At 40.5% G+C, this 21,331-nt stretch overlaps 1 protein-coding gene across 1 annotated transcript in view; it reads left to right on the top strand.

The window, feature by feature from the left end:
• Positions 1–953: 953 nt before the first annotated feature.
• fgfrl1a (fibroblast growth factor receptor like 1a) overlaps positions 954–21,331 on the top strand; it is an 81,433-nt gene continuing 61,055 nt past the window's right edge. Inside the window, exons 1-2 of the mRNA XM_074673256.1 lie at positions 954–1,447; positions 2,682–2,785. Of these exons, the coding sequence (XP_074529357.1) occupies positions 2,725–2,785 (61 nt within the window). The 5' untranslated portion in view covers positions 954–1,447; positions 2,682–2,724. The remainder of the gene's footprint in view (positions 1,448–2,681; positions 2,786–21,331) is intronic.

Raw genomic sequence — 21,331 nt, 5'->3', positions numbered from 1 at the left:
GCGGTTCCTCTTATCACCAGGAGATGGCACTGTTTTGACAGAGTTGAAGTAAATGTGATTCACAAAATTAACTTTATTTCAAAAGTGATAACAGGATTTAGAAAATATTCCAGGTTTATAAGATCCAGGCTTCATTATCTCCGTGAAGTAATTAGCCCTTTTGAGATTTGTTGACTGTACCCGAATCTTAACGTATAATCAAGTATTTAGAAAAAAAAAACTCCATGAAATGACATGTTAATTCTCAATATTTATATGGTCAGTCGCCGAAGAAGGCTCTGAGAACAAACAAAAAAATCAAAGTGGTGTTTCCATAGAGTTTTACCCATGGTTTTACCTGATCCAACTTTTGAGCATATAGACGTAATACGGTTCTAGAGCCAGAGGGTGGCAGTGTTGCCCTGTAACTTCACCTGAAGCCCCCACACACGATGCACAAGGTAAAGCATGCTGAATTTTAAATACACAAGCTCAATTAACAAAATGTGGGATTATGGGTTCTAAAAGTATAGGTAAAAACAAAAATAGATGTCCGTTTATTTTTACAAAACGTTATAAATATTAGCACACACCTTATGTTACTGCAGCTACAGCCTCTTCTCCCACAATAATACCAGCCAATTTACAATAAACCGTTTAATTATTAATTTAGTTTTAGAAGTAATTATCTGATGACTAACGAAATGATATTTAAATGTTCAAAATCCTGGCCTTTTTTTCAAAAAATATCTTATAAGTACATCTTATTATGGATCATTTCTGGTCCAAATTGATGACTCAAATTGATGGTAATGTGTGCCCCCTCCTCTACCCCTTAAACCGCTCCAAATTTGTCCAGCACGGTCCTGCTCGCTGATTGGTCCGCTCACTGATTGGCCTGAGCCCTGATTGGCTGAAAGTTTCTCACTCGGGGAGTCCTTCGGAGCAGTTTGTTTTCTCGCCTGCGGCTGAAGTTTTGGACGACGAGGCGCTGCTGGAGGCAATGTGGATCTAGTATTCAGGTTATCATTTTGCGGAGAATGGTGTGAATAGTTTCACGGACTGGTGGGAAGTGTAGAGGAAGTGTTTTCTTTTCGTCTTTCATTCTGAACCCGGTGCTGCCTGTGGTCTCCCTCGAGCGCTTTACATGCAGACTGTCATTCAGAAATACTACAGCCAGCATTTCCAGCGCTCACGTGTTTGACCTGACCCGGTGTTTTTCTGATTTTAATCCATAGTCTCTACATTATTTCATGCTCGTGCGCGTATCATCTACTTTGTACATTTTGTTACAGTCGACTTGAATTCTCCCAGTAGTCGTATCGGTGACAGACTCGTCTCTTTACATTTATAACCACTATTGGATTGAATCACGGATTAAGTTTTCCAAATCGTGAAGTCAGACGGGCTGAAGACCTTTGATGAATTTATTCCCGGGGTATAAAGGCATGTGAGCAAGCTGCCAGCAGTAAGTACCGCCTTATTTATAAGTAACTGTTTCATTTATATAACGTAGCCCATCCACTGTTTGTCAAACTTTAGCTAGAATTTAAAGAAACGTGTCCTCTCTCCACTTGTCTTTTTCACAATCTATTTTTCTTTATCATTTTAACAATTTACATCGTTTCTGTTTAAAAGAGTGTTTTTGTCTTGTGTATGTGTCATTACTTTGAAACTATCAGCAACAAAATCAGAGAAATAACTCCCAACGAAATATCAGGTGTAGAGAAGTCTAGCTGTGATTAGTGTACAAAGTGCCAAACATAAAGAAAGACCTTTAAAGCAGTATGTTAGATTAACAGCATGCTTTATTGGTTAAATGCACTGCAACACTTACATTCATTTCTGTAATTGTTTTTTATTCTGGCGCAATAAGTTGTCTTGGAGTGCTGCTTTGAAATGCATTATCTCTCAAGCTGCTATCCTCATAATTCACTGGGGCTCACCTCATCCTCAGACAAAGTTTTTGCTGGCAGCTGCTTTGTACGATGTTCAATTTAATGTACATACTAATGCAACTAAAACTGACATAGGCAGAAATAAAATCTCCGCTCTTGATTGCCACAAATCAATTATCCCGCCTTTTATGAGTTAGCTGAGCTGAGCCACGGAGGTTGACAGATGCTGATCAAAGATATGGCATGTGAAGTCCTGAAATAAGATCTCATACAGTTTAGGAAAGAATCCATGTGTCGGAAAGATTAAAACCACTGTAAGGAGAGACATGTGGACAGGTGGACGTGCATAAATCTGTGCACAAAACTGTGCAAGAATCTCTGCTCCACTGCAATACCCATCAGACTTCAGTCTTACTGGAAATGACATTCAAAGATTCAAAATGTGATGACATGACTGCAGAATATTCATATTTCATTCCTACATTAGAAACCAACCTGATTATTTTCTCGTCAGCTTTTCCGAGCTTTTCAAGTCTCAAGTTTGAGGCTGGAACTCAAATCGATGCTCGCCAGCTGTCAGCCAGTTGTGAGAGAAACTGATCTTTTAATTCCAATGCGCCGGCAGCAATCTGGCTGCAACTAATCAAAGCGCCTTATCAAGGTGGTTAAATAATGAGTGTGGCTTGTGGTTTTTGGAATAAATCAACTTGACATTTGATTATATATGTTCTATAATCCATACAAGTTTGTATTATTTAAAGCTTGAAGTACACCATCACTCTCATGGTTTATTTCCTCCTTCAGATCAAAGAGGCTGTTTTTTCTTCTGGCTGAAAAGTAAACTGACATGGAGCTTCATTGGGTCATTCTGCTATTGGAGATGTTGCTGGTGTCCACTGCTGCCAGGGGTGAGTAACAGAAACGCTGATATTTCTGAGATTTAGAGGGATGTTAAAACACCTGTGGATGTGTTTGAAATGGTTGTCGTTGATGCTCAAAGAAGGAGGAAAACTCTTTGTCATCTAGTTTTCACTGGCTCTTACATTACATTTTCACATATCTGCCGACACCTGTCTTGAGGTGAACTTTACAGACGTTTTTGCTCTTTTAACATTTGCCAAACCTTTTAGCTGAAACTGGTTATTCAGTTACTGTCAGGTTATCTTCCTCTGGCTTTGCAGTGCTGTGGTTTAAAGGTGTATAAACTTTGGATTTGAACTGAAAAAGTAAAATTAAACCCCTCCTCTTCAGCACGTCAGTGACCAGGGTCAGATTCGGAACAGTATGCTCCAAACTGAGCACGCTACCTTTTCTCTCTCAATAAATCTTATCACGATAAAAAACAAAGGACAACAGCTACAATCATCCTCATGCTGCAGGCATTACAGGCAGACGGTCATGGAGTTGGCGCCCGTTCCCAAGATCACACCGATGATGAGTTTTCATGGGGAACAAAGCTGCATTCAGTGAGGCGAGGCTGGGCCAGCGTGCAGACACGGGGCCGAAAGTAAACACAAGTCTGTAGACCGCAAAGAGATGAGATTAGATTAGCCTATTAGGGATGTTTGCTGTGCAACGCCACAGCGTTTCCTCCCCCTCACTGCCTGCAGTCTGTCAATGAAACCAGGGCAGGCGGCACCGGGGGAGAGGAGAGAAGGACAGAAAGAAACGAAAGGAAGGGGGTGAAGGAGAGGACAAACTCAGGAGATATTAAGATTACAGCTATTTTAAATGGTTAAGGAAGGAGGTGAAGAGGGAAAGGGAGGAGGAGTAGAGAAAAGTAGAGAAGGAGAGAAAACAGATTACAGGAGGAGATGCTAGGGAAAGGGCAGGAGAGCATGAAGAGGACATAGGGGACAATATAATGTTATAAACCTACTGAGAACTCAGGTGGCTCTTTACTGTATCTACACCGTATGACGTCTGGAGGAATCTAACTGGTGTCAAACACGAAACCTTGTACTGCTTTGGACGGAGCAGAAGTTAAAGAGGTCAGATGAAGAGTCGGTTTGTGTGCATCTCATTCGAAGGAGGCCTAATTGGTTATTGTAGTTGGTACATTGCAAACAGTGAATGAAGAAACAGCCAAAAGCATCATGCAGGTGTGGAGGCAGGCGACGTGTGTTGTGGTTTGAACAATGCTGCAAATCTTTTGGAGGATTCATCAGAAATGTATAAAAACCAATAACAAAGAGTGTCCAATGAGTGTACCAATTCCAGGGCAACCAGTTTAATCAAACGATTGTTTTAGATTCAGTTCCTGGATCATTTTTCTCACACCATTATGTTTCTGCATAAAAAACAAGATTCAGAACAACACCTTGTGACATAGTTAAAACACAATGATGTTGCAGCTGTTTCTTGAAAAATACTCTTAGAAAAACAACATCTGGTAAAGTGGTTGTTAATACAGTATTTTTTTCCCAAGATCCTGCTGAAAATCAAAGTTTCCAAGCACAAAAATATCAACTTATCACTGCTTACTGAGCTGCAACACCATGCAGGTAACAGGGTAAAAGGAACAAAAACAAGACCTAAGGTTTCAAATGTACCTGACAGAGTCAAATCAGTAAAGAGTCAATAACAGTCCCAGGTACGCAGCAGGAGTTGGGCACTGTGCAGGAAAGCCACAGGAGCCACTTAAATCAGTCATCAGACAGGCATACAATACAGTTCAATATAAAAACTTTACTTTCAAATACAGCACATAAGACAACAGGATCACTCACAGCAGCTGCTTTTGATCATTTGTAACCATCTGTAATAGAAAACTGTTAGGTTCACGATAAAGTTAGACAAACTAATAACTCCAATTCTCAACCCTTAGGCATAAAATTAAATCATCGTGGTCAACAGGTTAAACACAAACAAAAGGGCCTTTGTAACCGTCTCTACTGCACTCTAAGAAATAACTCTGATACATTTTGAATTAGCAGCATGAAGAACATGTTCCACAGAAATATGCACAACAGCAGTGGGTTACTGAGGGCGGCTGGGTTAAAATGCAACCAAAAGCAGTTGAAATCTTGGGACACATTATGATACCCAACACTGAAAGCATGAACTGTTTGTTGCCGTAGTTTTTGGGAAATCCCCTCAGTGTTAGTAAATATAAGGCAGCCATTGTTTAAATGCAGAGTTATGTTAAACAGCAAATTTGAAACTGCACTACATGTACAGTAAAGTACAATATGAACAGTATTGCTAATTGTTTGAAAGTAATAGCTGAAAAAAACCTAGAAAGTAGATCGTAATGTTTCAAAAAAGCCTGATATTTGATTTCTTACACTCATGGGTACTTTTAAAAAAGTATTTAGACAGAAACGTCTAAAAAAAAGAAAGACACAGGGATTGAAGAGGATTAAACCCAGAGAAACAGACACACAGAGATGAAGAGGTTACACTGATGCTCCTCGTTTAGAGCCACATAAACTGCACGCCAGAGGCTTACACAACCACGCTGTTTGAACCAGTGTCTGAGTGTTTGTGTGTGTACAGTCGAGCATGAGACTGAGCAGCTGAGAGATTAGCATTCTCCCCTGTTAGCTGAACAACACTGAGCTTGATTACAGGGGCCAGAGAGTAGCTGTGGGTCAGTGCATTCTTGGCTGTGGTCAGCTTGAGACAAAGTAGGGATCAGGAGTTCTTTGAGCAATACATTTTACGCTGTTTAAAGAAATACTCAGCATGTTGCAGAATTTGTTGTTTTCATAAAATCTTGAAGGGTTGTCTACCTGTAAGTGTTAGCCCTGTTATAGGTTGGCAAACTGCCGGGGTGTGCCCTGTCTTGTGCCTGATAACAGGTGGGATAGGCCCCAAGCCCAGTGACCCTAAAAGACGATGGATGAGCAAAAGCTGCTTTTTCACCCCAGATGATTTGAGAATGATAGTAAGGATAAGACTGGATTAAAAAAAAAATGAACACATCAAGTGTTTGTCCAATGGTGGTGCATGTCTGTATCCATGCATACTTCCACACATACACGCATGCAGTTATTGTGCATGTGATGTGAGCTGCCACGTGTGTGTCAGATGGTTATCAGCCTGTCCAATGTTTTTTATGCAATCCAGCTGTGAGGCACTCGATGGTTAATCAACTGGAGCAGAACAGAGGGTGGTGAATAACAAAGTTGGAGTTGAGTGTCATCCTGCTTTTACCTGTGATGTTGTGAGGTAAAAAAAAAATAAAAAATAGCATGCACCATCACATCTTGTTGGCCTCTTCTAGTACAATCCTTTGAAGCTGACTCAGAATGGAAAACTAATTCAAAAAATCAAGATGATGAGCATAGACATTGTTTTCTGGTTGTTTTCTCCATCCAAACAACTGAATGTTGTCAGTGTGGTTGTACGGTATCGACCAGAAAGAGGGATAGAAAGGAGACAAAGATGAGAGGTTTCACTTGTTGTCTGAAGAGCCACAAACATTTTAAAGTGCATCTTTATTGTGTTGATTCTGCCAAAGTAGAGACAAACATTAAACAAGAGAAAGGGAACGGAGAGCATCTTCACTGTGCACAAAGTCAGGCATGCAGTGCTGCATGCAAACAGTGCTATACACAGATGCTGAAAACATATACAGAAAGTAGATGGTGACTATAAATATGGCCCAACACATGTCAGCACGCACACTCAGCCTACAATCACTTTACTACCCCCCTGTCCCATACACTCATTACAGAGGAATGTAATTAGCACGCTAACACTAACAGTGATACGTAGGGGTGAATTGTGGTTAGGTTAAAAAGGGCTAGAGGAGGAGACCCAGAGCCACAAGAGAGACAAGAAATGGGTAATTAGCAGAGCTTTAAAGTTGTGAAGAGAAGTTAAAGAGAAGTTAAAGAGAACTAAAAAGCAGAGTGGCTGAACAGAAGAGAGATGAAAGTTTGAAATAAGGAGTTTGTGTCTTTTAATCTGTTTTATGAATATAACGACAGCAGATTGATGTGGGAGCCATTTCCAGACAGGTTAGGAGGAGCTAAAGTGCTTTTAAGGTCAAACTAATGTGTTCTCAATCCTCGTCCTGGGAAAATGATCAATTTGGCGCTTTTGCTCTTTCAATGCTTATTTTCAACTGTTTTCCTGCACCTTTTTAGGAAGGTTAAAAACATATCCTAATGTGGTAGTTCCACTGGAAATCATGGGGGCAGTGGCGAGCAGTGTAGCCAACAGTTTGAGAACACAAGAAAGAAGAATCTTCTGGAAAACTGAGGAAAAGCTTTGCAGTTCTGCTAGAAGCTATGCACATAGGTTACTTCTCCCTGTTTCATGTCACTTTGATGGCAGCAGAGAATTGGAGGTCACTGTGAGCGCCCCCTAATGGATGAATTGTGTAAAGTCCATTCAAATGTAAAGGACACAGGAACTGTGGATTGTGACAGTCGTATGTAGCATAGTGGGCAGCATAAACAAACCTAACACCACACTTGCATGTATCTTTTCACATTCACACATTTTTGCACTGGTTGTGCCTTGACACCAGTTGTAAAGTAACTTTTCATTATTAGTGTATTTTATTTTTATTCGTTTATTTAATCAAACTAAACCAAAACGGTACCAATTTCTTTTGTTGCTAATAGGTTAACTTACCCTGTGGTCCCCAAAATAAGGGGTTGTGACATTGATCAGAGGGTCACAATATGCCCAACCCTGGTGGAGCAACATGTCAATATCATGTCTTAAATTCACCCATGTTGTTCTTTTCTATTAGGGATGGGTACCTTTCTCATTTGAATCAATACGGTACCGATGCACGGTACCTGGCAATCAGTACTGGTACTGAGCGGTACCAAATTTCGGTACTTTTTTGTGTTTCAGTGGTAAAAAATACCAATTTGTTTAGTAATAAAATACATATTTTTTTGACTACACATATTTATTCTTAACTAAATAACCTTGCAATGCTGTGTTCATGTCCAACATGGAAAATTGACTACCCTTCCACTCCCTCACAGTCACAAGTATGCATTTAGGTACCTAAACATGGTACCTTTTGATTTTACATGAACCGGTACCCGGTACTTTTGACAGAATTCGGTCGGTACCTCTAAAAGTACCTAATTCGGTACCCATCCCTATTTTCTATGTAATATTATAAATGAATCTAAGCACTAATTGAGTCCTGAATTAGAACACGTTCTGTCAGTTGTGGTGGGCATCTGTCCGTGTCTCCCTGATAAGACTGAAGGAGGAGAAAGAGGAGGGAGAGGAAGAAGACTGGGAGGGGAGCATCTTGATTCCTCATTAAGTAAACAGCTGCATACCACAGACAGATGCTGCAAACACACAACTTTACCTCATTGTAAACACACACACTCATGGTCCCACATCAGTAAATCCCCTCCTCTGCACTCCTGTGTTTTCGGCATGAAACGCGCCCTGAGTCACAGCTCTGCATCGTAAATACCATTTGACGTACTGATAACCATTATACAGCCTGATGTTTGTGGAGGGCATCTGTTTGCCATCCTCAGTGTTTGAACTAACAGGAATGGGCCTGTGTTACTTCAGCTTTTCATCCACATCCACCACGGACTGCCTGAAAAAGGTTTATATTCTCTGTGGCATACTTAAAATGTTGCTCATGTTATCTCTTTCAGCATTTTCCCAACTGATTGTTGTGTGAAAATGAGTCCTTTCAGGGAGGTACAGCAGGAACAGCCATTACATGTGTGTTTGTTGATTATGTGGTGATTAACTGACACAGGTCAGCTTCAAAGGCTTTAAATGACTCCTCCAGTTCCTCTTGTTAAACCCTGATGTTAGGGCCAAATGTTGTCTGTTGGGTGTTTAGACAGGCAGATCGGCTGCTGCAAGAAAAAGACCTAGTTGGCAATTTGGATACATAGAGGTAGGTAGTAGTAGATGCTCTTAAGCAGAAAAAAAATCTGACTTTATGGAAACTACAAAAAAGACAGAAGAGACAGAAACACAATAGACGCAGACACATCTTTTCACTTTTCTGTTGTATATTGTATGTATTTTGAGGTCAATCATAGTAGTAGACTTCAGGTAGCCTGCACAGATTTCTGACCAATGCCAAACCCTTCACCAGAATAACATCACATATGCTTGTCACTGTCTTTCTTTTGTCCACCTAAAGTAAATACCAGCACTAATATTGGCAGGAAACAGAGTAGGGACCATCCTTTCTCCCCTCACACCCCACTCCTGCAACAACCTCTGTTCTCCTTCCTAAAGTTTTACAGGGCCTGTTAATGTTAAAGGCTATTAGCCCACGTTTAGATAAAGTCAATGTTTGCTTTGACTTAGCTAATGGTGGGGGATAATGGGGCTGTCTGGACGTCGTCTGCCGGGGGGTTGATGATCTGCCGCAGTGAAGTGAAGTGAAGATGTGATATTTGTTTGTTGGGGGTGGGGTGAAGAGATAGGGGCAACAATAGAGGATAAGATAGTATTATGGAGAGGAAAAATGTGAAAGAACAATTACCTATTGAGTCCCCTTTCCACCCATGAGCAACTAGAAGGCTGAAAAACATCATGTTATACCATCATGTGACCTTTTCTTATACTCTGCATTCATCTGAATCAACTCTTCATTTACATAAACCCTTAGACTGAATGACTTTCTGTCTGCACCACTCAGTAAAATGGAAACATTCCTGGTGTCCAGAGCTCAATTTTGCATATTTTCCCAAGATTAAGTCTGATTTCTGTGGAGTTTTTAAAAACTTTGGAAACTCCTTTGGAATAAAGAAGAAACGTCTTCATTTAAAATGTTTTTAACGCCTCCGCTTGAGCCTGTTTTAGCAATAAAGAGGGTTAAGACTGAGTGAAAGGACTTGACAGTTGATTTAAACACATGAAAAAAGTGCAGGAGCTCAGGGCTGCAGGAGTTTGTCAGCAGGAGAGCACATGAGAGTTTGCTCTTTAAAAACAGAAATATTTGTAGTTAGATTAGTCCTTTCAGTTATCATGAGTGGTATGACTTTTTTTGCACAAACACAAATTGATTTAAATTATCTCAAATGCTTCTTCCTTTATAGCTTATGCAAAGTGTTGAATTTGCCCTTATCGACATCCAGCTTTACATTTCAATTTGTAGACATCTGTTTTTTTCCCTCTTTGAATTTGACCGTTCATACATTTCAAAGTGTCTCCCTCTGTTCTGTCTCATTCTCTGTCTCCCGGCTCCTCTGTCTCTCTTTCTGTCCTACACAGTGCAGTATTGTGTGGGTCGTGGCGCCACACTGCTGTATTGTGGTCTCAGTGGGGTTGGGGTATGTTTGGTCAACGCTACAACACTGCATGTCAGAGGTCAGCAAGTAGATCGGGAGGGGTCAGAGAGAGTGTGTGCGTGGAGGTGGGTGTGTATTTGTATATGTATGTGTGTGTGCTTGTGTTTGTAGGGTCAAAGAAAGCACATGCCTGCACCAGAGGAGACTGTAATAACACACCAGGATCCCCACAGGAAAACACACACTCTGCTTTCACTCCTTTATTTCACTCCTTTATTTCACTCTGTCTCAGTTGGGCTACCTCAATGACATGGATTTTAGAAACAAAGTAACCAAAACTAATCTAATAATAATATTAATCCCATGAAAATGTCTCTCTTTAATTGTGTTTTTGTGAATGTCTTTACTTTGGACATCTTTATTTTGGAGCTTAACTGGAGTTCTTGCAATGTAGGGCATCAAATCAGATAAGCGAATGAGTCATTTATTTATTTGACTTTGGAGCACAAATTTTCCGTTAGCCTTTTTCAAGACATGTTGCAATTTCAAAAAAAAAAAAAAAAAGATTTTGGAATGTGTTTATTATGAATGTCAAAAATGGTTGAAATGGGAGGGACTTTTCAGTGATAATCAAACTTGTCCAGCTTGTTTTGAAGTCTAGAAGTGTCTTTTTTGTCCGTGTGATCAAGTCACGTCACTATTAAAGGGTCAAAGCCTTCAACTTTGAAAAAATTAACGTACCTTTACATGAGGTATTGACCGTTTATTGGCTGAGCTGATTATCAGCACGGATATTTGCCGTTTTGAAGCATATCGGCATCTGCCTTTTTTAAAACTTTAACTGCTGATAGGAAACAAACTTTTTTAAGTTTTCATTTAGCTTTATGTGCAAGATAGGGATTTACACAAATTTAAGCATTGGAGTTTGTTTTATTAAAACTTTGGCACCAATATTTTTACTTTTACTGCAAATGACTATCGGCTCCAAATATTGGTTATCAGCCTCCTTGGCTACTGATGATGATAACCACCCCTATATAGTTACGTCACAGTCTTAACCTACTGCTGCTGCTGAGTAGAGGTAGCTGCTGTAACCGCTTGTTTTGCATCTCCCAAGGCAGAGATTCTCTATGAGCCATACATTTGACGAAGAAAACCATGATTGTTTGTTTTTTTATTAGTTCGTTTTGCATAGGACAAGAGTAGTGAAGAGAAAAGAGGAACTCCTTTGTCCACAGGGGGGTACAAAATCAAACTAATAGCATTGAACTGGGGCGTTAACCAGATATTTAACTAAAAACAGATCAATAATTCCGGAATCAGAAAACATGTTCACCTTGAAACAACATACCAAATGGGTTTGGGAAGATTGCAGAAATTTTAATCCAGAGTTTGCATTGAGGACAATTCTTTCTCAATGGTGAAACAAAGTGGTGACATGCATTCACAGGGAGGTCTGCATGAGGCACTGAAATTACTGCCTGTCCTCTCCTACCTGTACGTCATCTCTCTCTGATCTGTCTGTTCTCTGTCACTTTCTATCTGCCTCTCTGACAGTTTAATTCCTCTGCCACTTTCTTTGTCTCTGCTGCTTTTTCTCCCCCTGACTGCCTTTCAATCAAACCTTTTCCAAACCACTTCAACCCCCACCACAGACACACACACACTCCCACACACAGTCTCCAGCTGTTATTCCTGATGGCGTTACAAATGAGATGCTGAAAGGTGATGGCTGGGACAGCAGACACAGGCTCTTGTTTTCTTTTGGCTTTAGCCTGTCAGAATGGGTCTGATGGAGAATCTTGTTGCTCTCAGAGCAGCTGTGAGCATGTTTTAGGATATTTTTGTGCGGTTGTGTATCAAGTGTGAAAGACCACACAGCAAAAACACCAGACTACCCAGCAGTTAGCCAAAAATACCAGCGTAACAAGGACATTGAAAACCATGACAGACATGTTATTGACAGTCTGCTCCACTCTCTATACATTGTTGTTTGTTAGACACACAGATCACCTTTGACCCCAGGAAATAGAGGCTGATCAGGGGCAGGATGTTAAGGAGGGTGGCTTTAGGAAGCATTTTTTGTAAGCGGTATTATTGCTGCAGCTCCTGATCTGTGGCTCTGCTGAGATCTTATTTAAATCCATCAAGCCGTGCACAGTCTTTTTGATTCTCAAGGATAACTTAAGGCAGATATTGTGCCTGTTTTCTTGTTTTCTTCTTCTCTGTCTTTTCTACAAGAGCAGGAAATGCTCCAGTGTTCTTTATTTAAAAGATCATAGGTCTTTATTTTAAGGATCATGAATGGCAGCAGAAACAGTTCCAGGCTGCTGTTCCTTGTTGTGGCAGGATTCCACTAAAGCCCAAAACCTAAAACTAAAACATGGCACTAAGTTGAAAACCACAACACACACGAGGGGACTCAAACACACTCGTCTTTTTGCTCGGTGCCAGCTGTCGATGTGGAATCCATACTGCAGGGGGAATGTGAGAGGACTGTGAGAGAGGTGGGGGTGGGTTCAGACGGATGGGGACCCTGGAGGGGTATATATACCGGTGACTGTGTGGCCAAAAAATACATTGACATCATCTTTGAGTCTGCATGTCAAAGTAATTGACATGAATATGCACATTCTTACATCATTTGTCAATCGGTGGCATTTGGGTCAGGTTTCAAGCTTTTGATGTTGTCTTTTTAAGCTTTTAAAAATGGGGACATTAGATCAGGCAAGTGAATAATGCAATTTTATGAAGTGTTGTCAGACAAAATATTGCTGCTCTGTTGTCCACTTTTTAAGTTGCAGTAAAAATCCAGCCATCACAGAAGGTGTAGATGTGATCATTGTTTAAAAACGGGGATACACCACATTTTCCAGACTTTCCACTTGGAGGCATTTGTGCTGTTGCAGATGTTTTTACACATTTAAAAGTTATTTAGAAACATCTTTTGAATTGTTGCATGAAAGGTGATTGAGTGTCAGGCTGTCAATGAACAAAGACATTGTCAAACAAAGGAGCTATTTGGCTTTTTGACAAATACTTCTAAGGCTTGCATGTCTTCGCTTTTTAACAAGCTTAATTGTTTGATAAATATCTCATTTCAGAATGAAAACATTTTAAGTTGTGATTCAGGTATTCTGCACTCGAACCTTCTGCAGGGCACTCAGCCAGTGAAATTTGTATAAGTAGTGAGCTTGGCTGTTGAAACAATAGTTTTGAATATACAGTGAGCGTTAAAACTGTACACTTTTAGTAATATTTATACTCAGTAATATAAAAAAAAAACACCAAAACCTGTGGAAAAATGTCTGAGCACCATCGGTGGTAGATAGAGATAAAGTAAAAGAAAGAGTCCTGAAACTCAAAAGGTCATTTTCTGATTGTTTCCCAGTACTTATGCGCTAGAGGATTTTTTTTATCACTTCTAGACATGAAGTGCAGACATTAGTATAGACATGAAGAAAAGTGCAGATTTTTTTTTTTTTTTTGCTGATGAAGTCACACTTTACAGTCACTCTGCTCTACTCTCCGTCACATCCCTAAAGGCTGTGTTATGCTTTCAGCACGAAAAAAAAAAGACCCGCAAAACAGAACACGTGAAATAAAATTTACTTCTACCAGAGTACTAAACCAGCGTTGGAGAAGTTTGCCTTTGTTTACAACAAATGTACACATTTGTCTGGTTTTTTTTAATCAACTCCTCTTCTCTGCCAAGAGTGGACGCAATTTCACACCATGAATGGACGTCTTACCTCTGTGCGCTGCAGGACCGAGAGGTACCGAAGATCATTCCTCCCTGCAGCCATCAGAGTGTACAATTCTTTGCTTGGAAGAGAGCCCAAACAACATGAATTTCCCTCCGGGGATTAATAAAGTATATCTGATCTGATCTGATCTGATCTGAATAATTAACCACTCAGTTATCACAGTCATCTCTGTATGAAAAGTCATACAGATGCCTTTATTTCTGCACTTCCACCACTAGGAGATCCCATATTTCCGCCATCTTGCCGGCACTTACCTCAGGCAGGTTAGAAATTTCTGAGTGTGCGCTGAAAACGACCAAACAAGGGGGCTTTAGGTGCCAAATTGACATCATTCGTCCGCATGACGTCGTGTGGATCCCCTGGACATTTCAAGCATAAATCAGCCTTAACCCTCATCATTCACAGGTTGGCAAGTACTGACATTTTTAGGTCCTCCTACTATCTGATAAAAAAATGTTATATTTGTGTCTGTGGCAGGGAAGCAGCACTATCACTCAGTCTCTATTTGTTTTTCATTAGGCCTTATCTTCAGACAAACATTAAGCATCACAGCACTGCACAAATGAGGCGAGCCCGCGAGCTAGTTCAGGCAGTCAACTCGAGCAGCACTGCTATACACATACCACGTGTCTCACACGTCATAACCATCTTGCACTCACACTCTCTCAATTGGGCGGTCTATTTAAACCGGGAGTCTCTCATCCCTCTCTGCCTGTCAATGCCTTGGCTGCCCTGCGTTTGTAATGCTGCATGTTTCTTTGCCCCCACCACCACCCCAGCAACCACCTGCAGGCTCCGGGGGGATTATGTTCAGTATGTTTTGCTCATCACTCCTCAATGTCACCATGTAAATTTATTGTGAGGGGTGATGAGGCCGGAGCCTGGACGCCAAACATAAAATATATTTGCTGCTAAATAAACAATTCAAACGTGAGTTGTCTGACTGAACATGATTAAAACCTGGAGAGAGAAGACGAATGGTAGCTAAGAGGATACACACATAGACTGTACAATACATTGATGTAGTCTCTGTGATGTCACCCTCTGTTTTCTGAAGTGCAGTTTTGAAGCCTTTTCATCTTGTGACGCATTGGTTATGCTGATTCAACCCATATTTGGTTGGCATAACATGAGGCAGAGGTGGAGTTGAGCAGGGCTTTAAGCCTTCTCACAGTGTTTGTCTATTATCCTTTCATTTGGATTTATATACACGGTATGACCTCCATGACATCCCACTTTGAAAGACCTATCCCTCCTTCTGCTTTTTTTTTTTTAAGAGACAGGGTTTACAAATTCTGTCCAAAAGGAATCTAGCATCATATGGAATGTAAATCCCTTTGACATAAATCTGATTTGTGACTTTATGACCCTAAGAAAAAACTTCACTTGATGAATTCATTGCCACAAAGTAAAGGTCTACACTGAGCTGGAGCTCCTGCTCAGAGACAAATACCAAGAGTTCATAACCTAGAAACTGAGACAGTTTGTTCTGACACAGTGTGATATGAGTATTTCTGGCCTTCACATGCAGCCAAAGTAGACAGTGCATCCTGTGTTGATTATTGTTAATAATTTGAGAAGCAGCAGAGAATGGCATGACTGGCATTTCTTGTCTTTTCTCCCAAAGCAGCTAAAGAAACATTGACTCAATCTGTAAAAGATTAAAAATATACACAGCATCTCCACAAATTGGTTACAGCCACAGTGAAATAACTCATGTCATGAATCCCCTGCCAGTAAGCACACAGTGCTGACGACTAGCTGAAAGGCTCTCACACCGGTTAGCTGTATTAATGATTTCCCTCTACATGGCCCTCCATCACAGCGGTCAGCTCAGAGAAAGGTTTATCCCGTGGTAATCCCTTTGTTGTGCTGGCACCATTATCACACAGGGACACAACAGGCCCATTCTTTCACAGGTTATTAACAAAGGTACTTATCAACTGCTTTCTGGGATTTAACTGTTGTGTTGTCAGAGCTTTTGGGAAGGCGGCAAGACATGGGTGGAAAACTGAGAAAGTGGGGAAAGAAAGTTTGCAGATCAGCTGTGGGGTGGAGAGTGGCTGGAACCCTGCCGGATTACTTTTGCTAAATCTGTCTGCTGGACGCCAGTTCAGATGGTAGAAAGTAACACTTTTCTTAAGTCTTCTTAAAAAGCCCAATTCTGGAGTGTTGGAAAGGTTTGCTGTAGTCAGTCGTGTTAAAAAAAGCGTTTTCACAATTATCAGAGAGAATTAGTAAAGTTTTATTTCAGACTCAACCCATGATAGCTACATCTAGAGCTGTTTACACACATATTCGTCGATTTCTTCTCACAATTGTGCAGCTTTTTCACCCAAGCTGTGTAAATTGGCCAAAACCACATCATATAATTCACAAAACATGCAAAGGGTTAGTTGCACCATAAATGGAGCTGCAGAGCAAACTGTCACTGTGGTTCAGTCTAGAGCTGCACGATTTGGGGAAAAGGTGCGATTTGCGATTAGGTGGACAATATTGCGATTGCGATTGTGCTTGCGATTTAATAAAAAAAGCTGTGTCATGATGAGTCTACAGACTTGCTTGGTTATCATGGAGAAAAATCTGAATTGTATGTGCTGACATTGCGATTGCGATTGCGATATCCTCTTTTGCGATTACATAATTGCATGTGCTGACATTGCGATTGCGATTGCGATTGCGATTGCGATAATCGTGCAGCCCTAGTTCAGTCATGTTTGCATACATTTAAATGAGTTGTTACTAGGGATGGGCGAGTACTGGTATTGGGTATGGGGCCGACACAGCCTTATTTCAAGGTAACGCCGTTACTAGTTAAGGCTGCCGATACCAGCAGGTGATACTCAAGGTATGACATTCTTACATTGAGTAAGTCCTCCTCGCCAGTAGTTGGCGCTAAATTGCTGCGGTTTGACATAACAGCAAATGTGAATCAGGTCCTTTCAAGACAACATGAATGAACATGATGGTGGTATCAGTACTCTATATTGGTGAGTACTTAAGAGGGAGTCCTGGTACTGGTATCAGTCTGAAAAATAGTGGTGTCGAACATCTCAAGTTGTTGACCATTCGTTTGGCAAAAAACTGAAACTCTATAACAATGAGCATTGTAACAAAACGTGTAATTTGTGACCAACTCTGGTAACTAACCTGTTGATGTGCGACATTTTGAGATTTCATTTTAACTGCCTTCAAAGCTCTGAGAAGCATCAGTTGTAAAGAAGTTTAATCAAGCAAAATAGGTTTTAACTCCACACTGTTCTAAAAACTGGATTAAAGAAGTAAAACTTTGACTACCATCATTTTGACATGGCTTCGTTCACTTCAAGTCTCATAGGATCTAATACTTGTCTCTCATTTGGAAACATCAGCGTCATTTCCTGTTTGCCTCGTGTGGACGCTGGAGTTAAATGTAGAACCCCCTGTGTTTTTTTAAACCCTGTCTGTATGACACACTCAGACCCACATACACAGAGAAATGAGTGGAAAATAACAGCTAGAGATAAAAAAAAAAAAAACACAAGAGATCAGACAGAGATTGGTCCACACTGACAGCTACAAGTAACACGTTGACAGATTTCAGACAGAATTTCCTTTCTGGTGAGGTAGAGTGTCCAGTGTCAGTCAACACTTGTGGCTGTGTTCCCGCTCACCCTGTGCGTCATACAGACGCTGTATGTGCCTGGACATACACTCACAGGAAGTCCAGTAAAGTGAATGATTCTGCTGATAGTATTCCACTCATGTACTGGTGGAATACCAACATGACTCTGTACGCAGTTTTTGTCACCTAGTCATGATACTGAACTGGGAGACATCCCTGGCATCCCTCAGATTAATTCCTGATGGATTTATGGTGGGATACAGGTCAGCAGATAGTTAATTATGTCAAGGTTTCATTCTCTAGTGTTTTGTTTTAGGAACATGGTACCATTATATTCTACATGAATATTCTGTATGAATATATATACGAATATATGAATATATCTACAGTATTCGGTCAGTACCTATAAAAGTATCTAATTTGGTTCTTTGGTACTCTGACTTACAATAAACAAAAACTAATGATGCTGCAAATCCAAGCTCGTACGTAAAGGCTGAACTTTTTTGTTAGCTCTTTTCTCAGATATTACATACGCCAATATCCAAGTAGTAACAGTAAAATATTATGGTAAACGATACAGGTATGTTTTGCATCTCTCCTTGCACAGACACAAAGCTCTGGCTCCCCTCTTAGAGCACAATATTGAAGTGTACACCCCTGTTGATGTCTGATGAGACCATCACTGTGAAAGCCAGAAGCAGAACAAGCAGGATCTCTGCAGCCGAGGAAACCACCATTGTTCCTCAAATGCCAAAGGTCACAACTTCGTGGTTCATGTAAGACGTCAGGAGGATTGTTTCATCCTCATCTGGGTATTCCCCTACTTCATTTCGTAGTTATCTCCTCTTTTCACACTTTGGGGGACATTTAGATGTCAGTCAACGTGGGCAGATTAGAAACAAAGAGATGCAATTTAAGCACATGCAATCAGTCACACACACACCTAATCCCCTCTCTGACACACACACAGGAGGCTGAGATGAGACAGTGACCTGAGCTGAACAAATGGACTTAGTCACGGCTGAGGATTGGTGTGGAATGTGGGAGGGGGGCACAAGTGTGTTTGAGTGTGAGTGTGTTATGTGCGTGCTTGGAATGTCCAACTCTCCACCCAATGAAGCAGAAAACACACAGGTGGGGAAGGAGGACAAAAAACAGGAGGAAGAGGGAGGCAGGAAAAGGAGGAGTTCAGAATTATCATGTGGAATAAGAGGGTCGAAATGATGAATGATGAATAATATCTCTTAAAGTGTAATAGTCACATGGAGTAACTACTTCATTACTTACTTTATTACTTAATAACTTAATGAGAATTTGAATGTATTCGACTTTTTAAGTGACACTTATTGAAACACAGCTCTTTAATACCTTTTTAGCAGGCCATACTCACTTTATGAAGCTGGTCTGCCTATTTCATTTCCTTTGTAGGAGCAATGTCAACATGAAAGGCTCCTTCACATCAAATATTGTCCTCGCAATGACTTAATAAGACATCAACAGGTGTGTGTGTGTGTGTGTGTGTTTTAGTGTGAGTTTGTGTCCTACCACTGCTGTTAATGAGTAACAGTGTCTGCCTCCAAAATGCTGATAAAACTCAGGTCGAGGACACGAGCTGGCTTCACAAACACATGCATAGGCTCTAGTCACCACACACATTCAAAAGTGTTAACTCTTTCTTATCTGGCACCAGCTATTTCTTGGCATATCTAAGGCTCAAGGCGCTCTGCAGACACACAAAAGACACTCTACATCTTAAACTAACAGACGTGTTTACGCTGCTTAGTTCATTACAGCAGCCTGTGTGCAGTTGTTTACGTCACAGAGTATGTTGAGTGGCTCTGCAGTTCAGAGGGTCATTGCTAAGTCCTGTCCACTTTGCTGGTGACTGTAACCCGACAGTGACTGAACAAGTACACTGACCTGACCTCAGATTCCTCTGATACAACCACAACACCTGCTACTGCTGCGGTTTTTGGAGAGGCTTTAACAAGGGTTTGTCAGAAGTCCTTGGTGAAGGTTGGAAAGACTGAAATGGTGAAGCTGAATATGTTATGTTTAGTCTAATAAATACACTTTTTTCAGGGTGAGTTTAAGATTTTTAACTGAAAGACCTTAAATGCAAACTTAGTAGACTCCCCTATACATTAGTGTAAGTAGAAAAAAGTAACAGTTACATCTATGACTGATTTGATTCTTAATCTTGATTTCAGTGACCTCTCTGGACAAGTTAGTATAATTTATCCCTTGCATGATTTTTCCCATTATTAATTCACGCTTTTTCATTTTTATCGATATATCACCCTTTCTTATCAATCAAATGCGCCACTTATTGAGAAAATGTATCAAAAAGCATGGTCAAAGTCTCTTGCTTTTACATCTACTCTCTGAATTAGTCAGGATGGGTACTGAATTAGGTACTTTTATAGTTACTGACCTAATTCCATCAGTAGTACCAAGTACTGATTCACTTAAAACCAAAAGGTACCATGTTTAGGTACCTTTGTAAGGTGCATTTTTGTGACTGTCAGACAGCGAAGGAGTAGGAGATTTTCCCTGCTGGACATATACACAGCATTGCAAGGTATATATTGAAGAATAGATGTGTTAAATTGAAAAGTTATGGGATTTTATTATTAAAAAATAATAATATTCATGGCAATATTTTTACCATTTGGTGGCTGTGATTGATGCAGATGGAGTCTTTTCTATCGTCACCGTTCCTGTTTCCTCTGTTGCGTATAAAAGATATCCTCAAAACACAAACAAATCAGAAAAAACCAATATACCAACTACTGAAAAGAGCAGTATTCAGCAGAGACAAGTCTGCATAGTATTAGTCATCACTCCTTTCTTTTGCTCAGTTGCTCAGAGATTCCCTCCATGTTCAAACAGTCTTTTACATAGTGCCAGTTAGGCCTGAACCACACATATATGGATTTTTTTTTGATCGGATATCTTTGTCCTCGTTTAAAAAAAAATCTCCGTCCACACCACAGAAATATCTCTGTCCATACGAAGAGGCCAAACTGAAAACGATCGCCTCTGAAGCCTGCAATGCCACGCCTGGCCGATAAGTGGCAGGTCAGCAAAATGTGAAAACCATAGAAGAAGAACGTTATGAGCATGCGCAGTCAAACACAGTGACTTGTTGCTGGCCGCTTGACGTCATCGCGTCAACACCAGCTCCGTTTAACACCGCTACACGGATCCACTCAACTGGATATTTCTTTTATTTCTTCACTTGCCTTAGAGGCATGAAATTTAATTCCCTGTAATTTCTCACCTTTAGTACATGTCTCCTAACAGAGGCATGTACTGAAGGCGAGACCTGACCATAGGAGCATGCAGGGAACAGTGATGTGTGCTGCTGTATGTTTACCTCCTTTACTTTATCAAAACCATATCACAAACATTACACCCCTTCATCCAGATTAATAGAGAGTTTTGGTTTGATTACAGCAGAGCTGTGCTATATTCCAGTTGGAAACTTGCAATATGAAAAAGGATTATTGATTCTGCAAGACTACCTGCAGACATTTTACAAGAAGGCTGCCGCAGGAGAATAATTTGTTTGGGTTTTTTGCTTTCACACATGCCAAGAATGTGTGTGTGAAAATGAGCTTTTCAAAAATGTGGCATTTTAAGCTTACTGAATGTAGAGACCAGCTGCTTTATTAATCCATATCCTCAGAAATCAAGACTGTTTTAAATGACTGGTTTAAAAAAAGAAACTCAAAGGTATCACAGGGAGTATTGATGAGCGCTGTTTGAGAGTTTTTTGTTGTGTTCTCAATAATCCACAAAATCCTTAATTCTAGCCTTATTTTAAACACATTCAAGCTGAAAGTAGGACTCCTCCTGCCCTGTCTGAAGTCTTATTCTGCC

Source organism: Halichoeres trimaculatus, unplaced genomic scaffold, assembly GCF_033239565.1.
Source record: "Halichoeres trimaculatus isolate MK-OKI-2021-1 unplaced genomic scaffold, fHalTri1.1 fHalTri1_scaffold_7, whole genome shotgun sequence".
NCBI classification, from domain to species: domain Eukaryota; kingdom Metazoa; phylum Chordata; class Actinopteri; order Labriformes; family Labridae; genus Halichoeres; species Halichoeres trimaculatus.
Note: the sequence above shows the minus strand (reverse complement) of the source record. Positions and strands in the feature narration are given on the sequence as shown.